The sequence below is a fragment of the Phocoena phocoena genome, chromosome 2, assembly GCF_963924675.1.
Source record: "Phocoena phocoena chromosome 2, mPhoPho1.1, whole genome shotgun sequence".
Taxonomy (NCBI): Eukaryota; Metazoa; Chordata; class Mammalia; order Artiodactyla; family Phocoenidae; genus Phocoena; species Phocoena phocoena.
The window spans coordinates 167,757,911-167,774,192 of NC_089220.1; the positions used below are offsets into that span (position 1 = coordinate 167,757,911).

Sequence of the window (16,282 nt, forward strand, 5' to 3'; positions counted from 1 at the left end):
TGTGGGGAGTGGCCCAGAGGCGGGAGCAGCTCTAATCTCTGGTTTCAAACTCGCTGTCTCTGGCGGCAGCGCGTGGCCACCCAACTCCTTGGCCGGGTGCTGGCTCACAACATGGGGCCGGCGGGGTGGGCAGCAGCAGTAGCGGCTAGGACAGCAGGCAGGCAGGTCTCAGGGAACCCTACCTGGATTCGGCGGCAGCCTATAGGTTCATGGGAAGCGAGCAAATATAATATTTCTGCAGAAATCAAGAGGACACGTTGTTGTGATTTGTCAAAGCATCTCCCTGCGTGTTTCCACAGCGTTATCAGTGAATGCAGATTTTGAGGCAGGAGAGATTTAGGTGAAATAGACCAAGGTCAAAAATTTATGGAAGAAGGAAGCCAAGCAAAGGAAGCATCAAAGTTCTTTCCACGGTTTCCTGAAGTCATCAGGGTGAATTGACCTTCTGATTACCTGGGGCACAACACGACGTATCTTGGGATCCCTCTCAATTTTATGCAGAGGTTTTCATGCCAACATTTCCATAGAGTTAGTGTGTGATCATAGATACCAGATTTGTCCAGAAAATGCATGTGAGTTGGGAGAGTTGATTAATGGATAGATTTGCTAATCCTTATTAATTTCCTCGCTTCAAAGAAATGGCTTAGGGAAAGAGGGATGAAGGGGCCTCAGGAGGGAGAAGAGGGCTATGATTTCAGCTGTGAGCGCTAATGAAATGGGGAGCAATGAGGCGGAGAGGAGTAGCAGGAAGCCTGTTTCCCTTTCTGTGGATGCGCAGACTGACAGGGCCAGCATCAGAGCAAAAAGCTTGAAGGGCACCGTGCAGGGCCAAAGGGAGGTAAAACAATGCCGGAGAACGAGCGAGAGCTGCCCAAACCCCAGTCTCTTTAAGATGTGCTCTTTCCCAGCTCCTATCTCTTCTCGGGGTCTCATGGTCTGGCCACATGCCCGAGGCTGATAAGAGAAACGCTCTGGTCCTGGTCCCGAGACCAGCTTTGTGTTGACTTTTGTCTCTGCTTTCCCCATTGCCTTCCTTTATCTTGTTTTGTCCGTGCTGGCATGGGAGACTCTCACATCCCCAGGCTTCAGACAGGCGTCCAGTAAGTGGCATACGCCTTTTCTTCAGAGGCTATTTCCATAATCGTTAATCTTCCAAAATTTTTGCTGCTAAACAAATCACAGATTTATAGATAGGCTTGTGTGGGGCAAGACAAGGAAGTGGAATTCGAATGAGATCTTTACAATCACATTTTAAGTAATAGCCTCAGGAGTGTTTGCGTGTCAACCCCTTTAGAGAGTTTTAGAGGAATCCAGGAGTTAATTAGATAAGCCTGGCTAATAGACTGATCAGTCCATTGACTATACCTTCCTGTATCTTGTTGACAAGACAGTGACGTTGACTGTATTTAGCTTTATTTTGAATTGCAACTACGAAGGAGCTCTGTTGTTTATGATAGAATATTCAGACAGAAAAGAATTGACAATTAGGTCTGTTCATATCATCTTTAGACAGTCATCACCTTTTGAGTCCAGGGCAAACCACTCAACAGAGTGTCCTATTTTCTCATTTTTGCCTTGTCTTTTCTGATCATCAGCCATTTGTCACTGATATTACCATGGATGTTAGCATGCCTGGCGGATGTCATGGTACGTGACTGATTTCCAGGACAACTTCAACGGAAAAGGAGTTTTTAACAGCACAAGTGTAAACAAGAAGTCGCCTGTCTTTGAATAGCTTTGGATTGCACCGGCATTTGAGTTTGCAAATATATTGAAAGAATGCTAGAAAATAAACTAGTGTCCACGTTGCAAATCACGATTATTTTTTTTTATAGGGTATGTTTAAAGGAAGATTTTTAGAGTATGTTTTAAGAAATATCAAAACCCAAAACAGTTTCTCTTGTTAAAGGAAATGCTCCTTTGGGATGTGTGTGTGTGTGTGTGTGTGTGTGTGTGTGTGTGTGTGTGAGAGAGAGAGAGAGAGAGAGAGAGAGAGAGAGAGAGAGAGAGAGAGAGAGATGGGTTTCTGAGTATGCATTTCCTATTACTGAAGGATCTTTCAAGGTTCTTTAGCAGAGAAATCATGTGTTTCGGAAGCATTTATTTTCATCGGATTCATCCTGATTCTGGTGTTCTGTCTAATTCAGGGCATCCCAGGTATTTCAATCAACTTTCTACAGGACTGGATATGGTTGGATTAGCAGCAGACTGGCTGACATCAACAGCAAACACTAACATGTAAGTAGCTAAACGTGTTTCTGTGTAATCCAGGATAATTATTAATGAGATTCCATAATCTTTATTCTACCTCGCATGTGAAAAATCTCTTTTTATTAAGTAGCCCCTAAAATAGTGAGACGAACTTCAGAGGAGGATAGATGTTTACTTTAGCTTAAAAGATAGTCCTGATATATCTTTCATGCAATCAAAGTTATACACCATGTTCTAAACACCAAAGGGACATTTTGGGGCATGTTGGATTTATAATTATGTATCATATGAGAGAGCAGTGGGACCGGATGTTGCCTTTTAGATAGCGTTATAATGTTGCTCTGCAACATATTTATTCACTGTGATAAATGACCCTTTGCTCATCAAGCCAATGACTGAAGCTCTTGACTTTAGGAATATAGAAAACTGAGCAAAACATTTTTCTCTCTGCCCAGTGCTATAACGGTAAATTGTTCTGTAGATTGAAATTGTTCTGTAGATACTGTAATGATGAATTATTCCTTTGAGTTACGGACATAAAATGCGGCCATTACTACGTTTCAGGTTCACCTATGAAATTGCTCCAGTATTTGTGCTTTTGGAATATGTCACGCTAAAGAAAATGAGAGAAATCATTGGCTGGCCTGGGGGCTCTGGCGACGGGATATTTTCTCCTGGTATATGATATTTTAACTTTTCTTTGTGTTTTTTTCTTCTGATATGTCATGCCTTATTGTGAACCTAGAAATGATTAAATATCTAGTCTGTTTCTGCATTAGGTTAAATAGGCTATATACTGATCAAAAGAAGGAATGTAATTAAGTGCATGTGACCATTGACCACACCTCCAAGCCAACTACACCACGCTTGAATATTAATTATTTGTGTTCGAAAAAAGCGTAGTCAGCAATGGTATTAACCCAGTACTTCTACTGTGATCCTACGCATAGGATATGGATCACGTGGAACAAAGGAGGAAAGACTCCTAATAAGGGAATTATAGAATAAGGAGAATTCCCTCTCCCAAGCATCAGTGAAGAGGAGTTTCTTAGAGCTAAGAGAGAGGGTGACGATTTCTTCAAGAGGTTTCTCATTCTTTTGCTTCTTTATGATGTCATTCAATCTTCCAGTCTTTCCCATCCTGCTTTTATCACCAGCCATTGCATTCTCAGCTCCGTTATTTACACCTCTTCCAGCCAAGAAAATCAACCTGAGACAGAAAGTCCTGTTTTTGGTTCCTGGGTCTGTGTGTGTGACCTTGGTTTGATGCGGAGATGAAATAAAAGTTAGGAAGGCAGTGGGAAGAGAGAGAGTCACTGACCCGTGGAAAGGAAAGCTGGCATGCAGACTGTCACCTCCTCAGCGGCAAGAGAGGGGTCTTCAGAATGGGTGTTACTGCCCCAGGGCTCACCGGGGAGGCCAGAGCCACACCAGCCATTGTGTCAGGCAGAGCAAAGGCCAAGTCGGGATCCCTCTTCAGCAGATCTACAAAGACAAGGGGATGATGAGGGAGAGAGAAAGTGAAGAGAAGGCAGAAGGAAGAAATGATGATGAGTAACAGTGGCCTCAGGGCCGAGTCTTAAAAGAAGCAGCTTTATCTACAAGCTCAGATCGGCTATTTTATTTTCTGGTTTTAAAGCTGTAGCATATGTTTTCAGGTGCTGAAGGAAGATGTGTTAGTTAAATGAAAGGGAAAATTTGCCTTTTTCAATTTAAAGTCATTGAACACCAGCCGTGATGAATTTGAAGCTAGCTTTATTTTGTAGGGAACTGAGTATTTAGTGTTCCTTTGGAAAACCATCCCCAGTTGAGGGAAGTTTGTCATCATTAACTGGAACTGATGCTCTTAAGGTGTTTTTTCGTGAGGAACTAAGTAGGGTACAGAGATCAACGTTGTTTCTACCTTTATTCTTCCCTCTCTTGTAAGATCGGTTGTGTGATTGAGCTGTCCTGAGGCAACCAGGAGCACCTTGGGCTCTCTTTTAATGGTTCCCAAGAGTGGGAAGAGAACGGCTGCTCCTGTGGCCCCGGAAAAGGTGGCTAAGGGGGGTTGGGCCAGGCCTAACTTACCTGGCTGGTCTTGGGACCCACCTGCCCCAGAGAATACACAGCCAGAGAAAGATTCCTCTTTGACAGTTCTGCTAAGCCAGATATGGACTAAGGGCTGCCACCCTCATCAATGGTGGGGAATGATCAGGTAGAAGAGACTAGAACTTGATCCTGAGGCTCCTTCCTTAGATCCTGAAGACCCACATGCTCTGACCCCAAGGTGGAAGCCGTAGATGCCAGGCTACAGTGTAATGTAGACCTTGCAAAATCAGAAGGGGACAAAAGAAAAGGTCATCAGCAACCTAGTTCTGCCCTGCTTTCTACAAGGCGTTACAGAGGAGAGATGGGTCATAGCATCCTTACTTGTTAATGGATGCCTTTCTGGGTAGCATCCAGCCTTATTCCTGGGGAAAGGGTCTTATGATTTAAGGGGTGGACATAAGGGAAATCACATATCTATGTGCCTGAGACCTGAGAGTTCCATTGCCTGGGACTAGACATGAAGAGTTAGGTCTGTGCTTGAATATATAGCGCAGCCCAGTGTCCTTACACCTCCATCTGTAACAGCCAGAGGCGACATGCTTCATGGAAAGTCCTTTGAGACTTCTAGAAGAAGTCTGTTTACGGGATGTAACCCTCAGTCGGGACCCAGAGGGAACTAGAGAACGTCACCGCTCAGGGAAATCTTGCACAAGCCTTTTCGTACCTAACAGGATTTTCAGGATGTTTAGGGTCTTGCTTTTGCACCCTTTCTCTGGGAGATTCCTGGGAGAGAAGAGCACCTAGGGCTCATGCATCTGTCCTCCTGCCTGTGTGACACAGTGCAGTCTGCTCTGTCCAGAGACCCAGGAGCCTCTTCATCCCTCTCCGGACAGCTGAACCTTTAGATGGAGAATGACTGAGCCATGAGACAAAGAGTGGGAAGCAGAGTGGGACTCCCTGGACAGTTGTCCTGGGAAGTGCACTCTCTCTATGTCCGTCTTCCCCTTTTTCTTCCTCTCTCCTTTCTCCCCAGCCTCTCTGAAAAGAACTAGGGCAGTGGTTCTCAACTGGGAGCTGTTTTGTCCCCAGGGGATATTTGGCAGTGTCTCTGGAGAAATTTTTGATTGTCACAACTTATTTGGGGACAGGGGGCATGTAGTCCTACTGGCATCTGGTGGGTAGAGGCCAGGGATGCTCAGGGAAGCCCCACCATAAGGAATTATCCAGCCTGAAATACCCCTGAGTGCCAGGATGGAGAAACCATGAGCTAGAGTGAAACTTCCTTTAAAAGCTGATCCTTTGCCCACCAGCATCCTGCACGGTCAGGCCTGCTCAGAGCAGGCTTGACCTGGATTCTAGTTGTTCTGTGTCTCTGGGGTCCGGAAGAGGTAGGGACTGCCCTCATTCTGACTGACGACAACGCCAGGCTCTGGGTGACTACTGCTGTTCTGCCAGGTTGCCTGCTTGCATCAGAGCCCAGGGCAGAGACAAGGCAGAGTCATGGCCCTGCGTGGGCCATCAGCTTGGTACAGAGAACCCTCCTCCACAGCCACCAGAGGGGAAAGGAGCTCAGAGAACTCACGTGATGGCAGAGCCCGGGCACCTCCCCCTGTGGGTTGGGGGGGCTCGCTGTGTCTTCACTCTGCCTCGTGGTCTCACAGCTCCCACACCAGCATATCCATGTGCATTCGCAATGATCTGTCTTTTACCTGGTTAGCAAAAATCCTAAACTTTCCAACAATCCTGGGGAGAAGCTCACTTTCCTTTGCTTGTCAAATGAAACTCTACTTATAAGATACAGATCTTATAGTATGAAATCCTTGACAACCTTAGGATGACACATGAAGAGTAATTCAGTATGGACTTCAAATTCCCTTTGTTGTGTACTTTCCTATAATGATGAAATTGTAAGCATTAAAATTATATTTCAATGATGTCATTGAGAGGGAAGAACCATTTGGGGGGAATTAACAGATGAATATGATGAGATGGGCTTGGATGTTTATCCTCATCCTGTAAGGACTGTTAACAGTCCACCTCATTAAGAGCAACTGACTTCTCAGTCCAAGTGCAAGGCATTGCATGAGCTGAAATGAAAAGAAATGTCCTCTCCAAATGTCCTCTCCATGATATAAGTTTATCACAGGGCTAGTGCAGAATGACCACACTGTCAAGCCGAGAAGGAAGGCAACGCTTTTTAAGTTCTTAAAAGCCTCTTCAAAGGGCTCCTAGCAAGAGCAGAGTCAACTGCAGTCCCCCAGTGACAGAGTTGGGTGTGGAGCGCTGGCATCCACCCTAGAGTTGGGCTAAATGCTCCTTCTCTGGACCCTCTTAGCTAGTGCCTTTGAGTCTGTGGATTCAACTCAAAGGACAGCCAGTAAGAAGGTATTCTCCTGTGTCCAAGGAGGACTCTAGGTCAATGGAAATAAGGAATGTTGCTTGCATGTGAAATGATGACGTTGACAATGACTAGAAGAGGTAACTTGTTGCTCTGCCCTTTAGGTGGCGCCATATCCAACATGTACGCTATGCTGATTGCGCGCTTTAAGATGTTCCCTGAGGTCAAGGAGAAAGGGATGGCTGCGGTCCCCAGGCTCATTGCCTTCACGTCTGAGCATGTAGGTGTCAACGTTCTTTCCAAGTTTAAGGTTATATTCCTTAAAGCCTCGGTTAAAGGGATGGTATTTGGAAATACTTTACCCCATGGTTTCTCTTTCCAGAAGATACTTCTTGGGAGAGAATGAGGGGAGAGATCGGCTGGGTGGTAAAATGGGGTGAGCTGCTTTGTCTTTGAAATTCAAGAAAATGCTCAAAGAGAAAGCAGAATGCTTTTACCCCTCATTCCTTTACTTACTTCTCTGTAATAATGTCACATTCTGGGGCAATGGGGGGAGGAGAGAGGGTAGAGTAACTGTGAACTCATTGCATCATCAATGCTGTGCCTACGTAACTCAAAACTCCCAAGCATCCTGTTGACAGTCTTTCTGTTATAAAGTTCTAATCAGGTATTGTACCCTCTTGGTTACTTGAGACACTTTTGCGGCTGACTTAACCAGAGGTTTCATCACTGTAGAGAAATGGTCTAGTGACTGTCGTATCTCATCTCTGGGCCGGATCTGTGTCAGCCAAGCACAGGCTCCTGTCTACTGCCAGGCTGCTGTCCGGGCAGGACGCTGAGAGTTTGGTGCTCCAGGGAATGGTGCTTCACATTCCTTCCATGGCCTTTAAAGAGTTAATGCCGTCGTTCCTACTACCACTTAGGCACTGGAAAAATGGCCCATCCTGTGCACATAAATGAAGCCAAACAGCTTTAGCCTGCCAAGCCACCATCTTTCTCGCATGTGCCAGGGCAATGCAGCACACAAGTTCAAAGCCACAGAGCAGCTGTTTGAGCAAGGTCTTGGTGCTAAACTGTCCGGCCACATGTGACCTGCGGGGAACCAGAGTCTGTTCTTGACAGGTGTTCGTAAGCATCACCTGCTGTGGAATTCCTAAGATTGTTCCTTCAGGACATCTGCTTCAAGGTAGCCTGGAGTCTAGGAAACAATTGCCTCAGAGATTGAAAAGCCTCTGAGGGCCGGGGAGCTGGGAGATGGGGAAGGACTCAGATCTACCGCAGAACTTTTCTTTTTCCTATTTTAAGTGGTGTGTGTGTGTGTGTGTGTTCATAACAAGGAAACAAAAGGCAAGTACCGATGGGAAGTCAGTGAATACAATTCACAACCACTCCACTAGCCGTGGAATTAAAGGAAACGAATGATTTATCCTTAGCGTCTTTAGCATCTTGCTTTCAGTCACGTTATAGCATTTTAATTTAATGCCCTTCCTCGATTTATAGGCATCAAATTTAGCAGCCTCTGATGTTTTACTTTCCTATTGCTGCTGGAACAAATTACTACAAACTTCACGGCTTAAAACAACACGAATTCATTATCCTGCCGTTCTGGAGGTCAGAAATCTGCAGTGGGTCAGGCAGGGCTGTGTTCCTTCTGGATATCGTAGGAGAGCATCCATTTCCTTGCCTTTCCATTTTCTAGAGGCTGCTTGCCTGCCTTGGGTCAGGGCCACTTCTTCCATCTTCAAAACCAGCAGCAGCAGGTCTTCCAGTCCCCTCGCCCCCATCTCTGACCTCTGCTTTCATCTCCTTCCCTGGCCCCGATTCTCCTGTCTCCCTCTTTCTCTTGTGATTACACCCTGGTAACACAGGATAATCTTTCATCTCAAGGTCCTTCATCACATCTTCAAAGTCCCCTTTGCCATGTAAGGTAACAGAGTCACAGGTTTAAGGGATTAGGATGTGAACATCTTTGGGGGGCACATCATTCATGCTACCAAGCCTAGGTCTCCACCATGAGATAACGCTCATTTCTCAGCTTCTCCATGGGTAGAAAAGTATAAGGTAATTTGCCTTCCAATTACGATTTCCCTAAAGTGGATTTGGATCCCTAAATAGTTACGTGTTACTGTATTCTCAGACTAAAAAGCCCAGGTGATCTTATATTGGCATCTTCTTCCTTTGGTTTCCGTGCTGTTTCCACATCCTGAAATGAGGTTGACCTACCAGCAAGTTCCTTGTGCTCTCTGATTTCTGCACGAGTTTCTTGGGCTCAAGTTGGATGTAAGTTCACTCAGCGTTGCTCAGAAAGTCCAGGTCATGTGATCTGAGGATGATTTTGCTATGCCTTTGTTCCTTGATCTTGTCAACTTCGATCTCTTTCTCCATTTTCCAAGAAAAGAAAGGTGATTCAGAAAGAAATGACTACGGCAACCATTCGATCCTCCCGCCTCCTTCTGGTATTTCTATCTGTGCCCGTAATTACGGAAGAACATTTGAAAATTATGAACCTAAAGTACCAGTCGTTTCTGACTCAAAGATTATTTTGACAGATGAACTCTCCTTCCAATGTACAAAACCTTATATCTGATTGCTGTGGACCATTTCCAACTTCTAATAGACAAAAGTTCATCTGATTCAACAACAACCTTGTGGGCCCGGCAGAACAGAGATTGTTCTCAGCATTTTTTTTTTAAATGAAGAGGCTGCAGTTAGCTAGGTAGGTAGAGCCAGGATTAAGCAGATTTCCTGACTCCCAGACCAGTGAGGGCCCTGCCCCAGCTACCAGTGCAGACACCAGATTAAAAGATACAGCGACAGAGTTTCATAACCCACAGATCATCAACTGCTTTAACATTTTATACCTTCCCGAGTCAGATTTCCACCAAGAGCTTTTTTCTTTACGTGAAGGTGATGCTAAACTGTTCCTTCTCCGTGCCCCCGCCACACACACACAAAAATCCTCCTTGATACCCATAGGTTGGGCTGGGAAGGGCTTTTAGAACTTGATTTAAAGAACTCCCATGTCTCCTGGAGCACTTGATCCAAACCATTCTGGACAGATGAGCCCTTAAAAGTGAGTCCTGCCTTGAAGTTCCAAGTTAAGAGGTAACACAACCCCCGTGTCTAGTTGCTGCTGGGCTCCAGACCTCAGGGCCATTCCACCCTAGTCATCCTTTAGTACCGCTCCTTCTACCTTCAGGCCAGGCCAGATCTTTCCTTAGTCTTTTCGGATTTCACAGTCACTGTTCCCACCAGCCCCAGAAATAGATCTTCCCAGGCTAAAGAAAGAAAATTACCAAGTCAGTTCTCAAATGCCTTTTCTCCAGGCCTGTTTCCATCTCTGCGTGGAGGTTTCCTTCCTGAATCCCTTGACCTGCAGGGAGAAGGGTGATGGGGGGGCTGCTGTGTGGATCCTGTGGGGAAAAGGGAGGCCAATGGCCAAGGCAGGAGCTGCTTCAGTTACGGTCTCTCTTTATGCTCTCGGAGAGTTTCCAAGGCCCAAGACTTTTGGAGAATCAAATGAGAGCCTTAAAAAACACTTCCCTCAGTGCCTGGGACATAGGGAGCTCTACATAAATAATAGGTAACTTGAAAACAACAACAACACCTTGTTTTATGGATGAAGAAGCCAAGCCCCAGAGGTGGAAGATGTCTTGCCCAAGGTTTCGTGTCCAGTCAATGGCAGCATCAGCTCTAGAGCCTCAGTTTTCCAACAATCCCAACACTGCTCTTTCAGCTCCTAGGCTGGCTGACCTGATCGCCACTCTAGCTGGCTGTTCTCCATTCACTTGAAGCATCTTTTCTCAAATCCTGTTTTCTTCATGTTGGTTATTCTAATGCTAATACAGTTTCCTGATCTATTGAACCAGGTCCAGTTACTGTCCTTTCTCCTATTCTGAGCACAGAGTTTATAACTGGATGTGGTTAGCGCCATAGAGATGAAAATGGGGTTGAGAAACTGTCATCCTCCAGCACCCAGCCAGAAACTTCACATGTTCAGAAAGCAAAGGGTCATCTTTTGTTTTCTAGATGACACTTCACTGTCTCTGAGACTGTGTCTCTGCCACATCACACAAAGCTACCCATCACTTTTCTGGCCACCAAAATAGACTAGAACTTTCCCTAGCTGATAAGCAGGTCAAGCTGGGTTTGTTTTTTCGAATCAAACAGTTTTCTTGAAATTCGCATAGGACTAAATCAAACAAATAGTATTGTGATGAAGAACAGAAGAACATAAATCACTGAGTTGGAACAAGAGATAGCGTTTATGAGTTAGGAGCTCCAAGATGATTTTCCTCCAAAATGTAGAATCACAAAATTGGAAGGGATCTTAAAGATTATATGGTTCAGTACTCATCCTTTGCTGGAATCTCATCAAACTCAGTGATAGAAGAGCTTGGCAAAAATTAATCTGATGACTTTTAGGTCCCATCTTGAAAGGAGGTTTAGAGGAAAGCTAAGATCCCACCTCAGTAATTCACATCTCTCTCTCTAAATCTTCTGAAAGCCCCAACCGTGAGCTTAATTCCAAATCCCTCTTATTTCCTCATGTGACACAAGCTCTTCCAGAAATAACTTCAATGAAACAGCATAATCGCATCTAGGAAAAATGTTCCTTATAATCACAGCAGACACTGGGATCTTTCAGGCAAATCACCATAACTAACTCATTCCACTCTTAACACGCCAGGCTCAGCTCGGGTCCACGGCTCCTGGAACCCGTCACCAGTGTTCTGCTGAGGCCCCTCGTGACCTCAGCCCACTTCCATGGGGAGGTGATTCTCATAATTTGCCTTAGAAAGATGTTTTCATATAACCACACTTTTTGAGAGGGTTTCAATTTCCAAAAAATAGACGTCCTTTCTGTTAAAAACAAAAGCAAAAATCAAATGGTGACCCAGGCAGCTTGGAAAAAGCTCCCATGTCATGCTTCTCATTAGACAGAAACACTGACCGAACTTTCAGTAAGTGAACTAGTGAACCGGGTTCACTTCACCCCCGGCACCCCGTCCTCCACCTCTGCGTTCCTCCCTCCTTTTCCTTGTAGGGTCCTCATCACCCCTGTGTCATCTTCTCTTCTACCCAATCCCATCAAAACCTACTCTTAGCAAAGAACCTGAGAGCCATGTATATGATTGTAAAAGCTAAGTGTTGCCTCTCCTGGGGGTATTTTCACTGCAATAGGAGACAAAGGAATGAGGAGACATTCTCAAAGAGCAGGCATTGTACTGTCAGAGAAGAGACAAATAAGAAGAGGACGGTCACCCATCGAAGTGCCCCTGAGGTCACATCCCTCATCGGGTGGGTGACTCTCCCTTGCTCCAAGTGCCAGGTCGGGAGTCACTGGCTAGACCTATTTTTCTTCAGGTTAGTGGACGGAGCCCATAAGCTTTGGAATGGACTAGAAATGATGATAGGCCCTGCTCTGCCACTTTCCAGGACGTGACTTTGGATAACCTACTTCATTTCTTCCTCATCTGTCCAACAGGGATTATAATACCCAGCTCATGTAGTTGTTGGGAGGATGAAGTGAGATAATACAGTATCTGGCCTTTGGTAAACACTCCGCAAATGGCAGCTAACACTGCCCTTGTAACCAGCCACCCACTGGTGTCCCGATGGGTAGAGAGCTGAACGTCTCCAGGAGGCAGGATGAAGGCGTATGTGGGGCCAGTTATTTTCTTAAGATGGATAATGGCCCCTCTCCCAAAATACGAAGCAACGCCCAAGGAGTCACAGCCGTGGGAGGGTTTGGATTCTCTATTGTTACTGTATGAATTTGAGATTTTTTTTACATGCTCCAATATGGTGTATGTTTATTTTAAGACATAAAGTGAATTAACATGTAATTTAATTTTGTTTAATTCATTAACATAATTCTGCTCAAGGTACCCAGAGAGACCTGAGGATGGCATCACATTAGGCGTGAGGCTGGAGGAGTGGAAGGGCCACAACTCTGTGAGCATCTGTTGATGCTGGGCGACCTGTAGGTCCTTCCCATACAGTAGCTACACTTCTCACACCAACAAGAGAGGGATTCATCCTTGCAGCTGAGCAAACAGTGGTTCAGAACGAGAGAATAACTTGACTAACTAGAGCCAGGTCATTTTATCTCAAATGACCTCTTGCTTTTTAAAAAATTTTTTTTTAATTGAAGTATAGTTGATTTACAATGTTGTGTTAATTTCTGCTCTACAGCAAAGCGATTCCATTATATATATAATCTTCTTCATATTCTTTTCCATTATGGTTTATCACAGGATATTGAATATAGTTCCCTGTGCTATACAGTAGGACCTTGTTGTTTATCCATTCTCTATGTAATAGTTTGCATCTGCTAATTCCTAAGTCCCAATCCATCCCTCCCTACCTTCCCCTCCTTGGTAACCACAAATCTGTTCTCTGTCTGTGAGTCTGTTTCTGTGTCATAGATAAGTTCAGTTGTGTCATATTTTAGATTCCACATATAGGTGATACCATACGGTATCTGTCTTTCTCCGTCTGACTTACTTGACTTAGTGTGATAATCTCTAGGTCCATCCATGTTGCTGCAGGTGGCATTATTTCATTTTTTTTTAATGGCTAATGTTCCATTGTTTTTATGTACCACATCTTCTTTATTCATTCATCTGTTGATGGACATTTAGGTTGTTTCCATGCCAAGTGACCTCTTTCCACTACACATGTTCATTTCACTCTTCTCAGGATCCTAAAATCATAGAAATAATTGCTTTCATGTGCCTGCATACATGCTTAGTGCTGGTGTTCATGTTTGTCACCACACATGCCCGTTGGGTCTACTTAATCCTGGTGCACACCATTCCTTTCTTTTAAAATATACTTAGGGCACAAACTCACACTGGGGTAACTTTAAACTATAGCTTTGAGGGAAAGTAATAAGGTAGCAGCTTCACAGAAATGCCTTGTGTGCAGATCCATATCACCTCTGACTCACATGGAGTCTCTAAGAACGTGGCGGGCAATCCCCTGCCCTCCAAATCATGATCATTAGAAATGAATGAGGCGGTCTCCCAGAGTACAAGCTTCTCTGTACATCAGATGCTTTCCAAAGCAGGGTGCCCTTTCAGACCATTTGATGAGCAGAAGCAAGAACAAGAGCTACCAGCTTCTCTGAGACAGTATAGGAGGCAAACTAGAGGGTGCCGGGAAGGGGTGTGGAGAAATAGGAGGACAGGGAAAGACTATTGGTCCCGTCATCGATGATGGGGGAGGGGGCTCCAGGGTATGGGGAGAGGTCAAAGGAGCAGATTCTGGCTCTTTCATAGGTTGGACTTCAAGATTTCCTTGCTGGACATCCATGATGTGTAACGATGCGTAATCCATCCGCCTGTGTTCTGTGTTCCTACACACACGTGCCATTCACTCCACCCATTCACTTTCCCAACAGGGAAAGGCTGTTGGTACGAAAGGATCAAATCCAAGGATGATCGATAGACCTTAGAGCTAAGAGGTAAAGGTTTGATGGACTGTCAGAGAGCTAGGAGCTGAGTATTCCAGCCTAGTGTGTCCTTTTTCTTTGTTTGAAGTCTTTGGGTTGCTTCTTTCTTTCTTTCCCCCAAGCAGCTCGTCTGGTTAGAAGGGCCTACAACTGCTTCCTGCTTGGGAAGGACCCCATGGGAGGCTATCTGGGGTGGGTGCCAAGAAGACCTCTGGACATGCTTTTATTTTATTTTATTTTTGTTGTTGTTTCAACTATTACCCTTTATTATAATTATTACTATCGTAAGTGAATATGCAAATATCCATAGAACAATTTCTTTTTAAAAAATTTTTATCAGAGTATAGTTGATTTACAGTCTTGTGTTAGTCTCAGGTGTACAGCAGAGTGAATCAGCTATACATACACATATAGCCACTTGGATGTGCTTTTAGAACAGGCCATAGATAAGAGGCACTGGGGTCCATTTAGCCCACCATCATCTGCCCCAATCACCAAAGCCACACGTCAACATGGCGGCCAGAGATTTATGACAGCAAATAGTGGATATTTCCCTGAACTTGTTCTCTGCGCACATGGTCAGATTCAACAGATGCTTGTTAACTCTTTCAACAGAGTCTTCGCCCTCGTGCAGCCTATCCTAGTAGGGGAAAGACAGTTGGCTAATAAATATCTACTCTCATGTCAGGTGGTGACAAGAGAGTGGCATGGTCATGGCCTACTTTGCAACCTGGTCGTGAAAGGTGTCTGTGGAGGTGATGTATAGCAGAGACCTGCATCAAATGAGGCAGGGAGCCACATGCATAGGTGAGGGAAGGGTTTTCTAAGAAATGCAACAGCAGGTAAAAGGTTCCAGAGGCAAGAACAAATTTAGCAAAGCTCACAAAAGACCAGGAAGGCCACTACCACCAGGTAGAGAGCAAGAGGCGAGGGGACGAGGGAGATGAGGTAGGGGCGAGAGCTGGCTGCTGAGGGCTGTCTTGATCATCTTTGTGTCCCCGGAGCCTCGGACGCTTTCCCTGAAACCCTGCGGCCCACAAGGCAGCTGAAGCTGAGCCTCGGTTAAATATCTGGATGTGACCAACAATGGCTTGAAAGAATTAAGGCGGCTTTCTCAAGTGCTTATCTCAATTGTAATGGAGGAGGAGAAACCGGCACGGCAAGAGACCGAAATGCTTTGTCTCGGAGCTTTCTACCATTGCCCGTACTCTTCCACCATGCCTAAAGACGGGAGACATTTATTGTCCCCATTAAAGAGGAAAGATCCCTAGGCATATTCTCCAGTCATGGGGATGGGTGGGATGGACTCTCATTCTCACACCTTCTTACTCTGGATAATCTCATCCCACTCAAGCCCCAAAACTTGCTTCTTTTAAAATTACAATTATTCTATAACTGTAAAATCCCATATTTCATTGCACCCAGTTAAAATACCAGCTGAATTATGTAGCCCATATCAAGATTACTTATATTTTTTAAAAGATGGAGAAATTAATCTTCAACCTTGAGTTTTTCATTTAGTGTAAAATAAAAATCATATGGGTTTTAATGTCTGTTACCCTTGAATAGAAATATGATTTAGTCCTAAGTAACCACTAGATTCTCTCAGGAGTCTATGTGTTTTTTTCCAGATCAGGGTGGGGGGAGAGGGCTCTTCGTTAACGCATCCCCCAGCCATTCCATTGATGAACAACTGATCATTACAAGACCCCTGATGATTTGGGGATGCAACAGAATCCTTGTAGCTTCCAATTTGTGTTCATGGTTTTACCTTCTGAAGTCACCCGGAGCGTCTACCCCCATCCTGGCACAGCCCTTCAGATGTGAACCCGCCATGCCACATGTCCCTAACGCCCTCTGCTTGTGACCAAGCATCCTCTGAGCTCTCTCTAGATACCTGGTTCCCAGGGTCCTCAGCCTCCAGGACGCTGCCCTCTGCTCTGATTTATCACACGTGGTTCCATTAAACATGGTGCCAAGGAGTAAGAATGATTCTCCTCACATGTTCTCACCAGCACAGGGAGTCCTGCCACTTAAGCTGTCTTCATGTTTCTTCGTCATGCGGAAGTGTCTTTTTTTTTCCACTCAAGTGCCTTCTCTCTTTGGTCCCTGGCTATTTATGGATAACATTTAGCTATTTCCCTGCTCCCTCTCCTGAAAACGTAAACAAACTCACTGTTTGGTACCTAATTTTCTTTTTCACTCCTTTGTTCCCCATCTTGAAGCTTCCTGTTCCGGCAAGT

The 16,282-nt window shown here is 45.0% G+C and overlaps 1 protein-coding gene across 1 annotated transcript in view; it reads left to right on the forward strand.

The window, feature by feature from the left end:
* GAD2 (glutamate decarboxylase 2) overlaps positions 1 to 16,282 on the forward strand; it is a 66,613-nt gene that overhangs the window by 5,129 nt on the left and 45,202 nt on the right. The window contains exons 5-7 of the mRNA XM_065872754.1: positions 2,148 to 2,238; positions 2,776 to 2,888; positions 6,745 to 6,860. Coding sequence (XP_065728826.1) covers positions 2,148 to 2,238; positions 2,776 to 2,888; positions 6,745 to 6,860 — 320 coding nt within the window. The remainder of the gene's footprint in view (positions 1 to 2,147; positions 2,239 to 2,775; positions 2,889 to 6,744; positions 6,861 to 16,282) is intronic.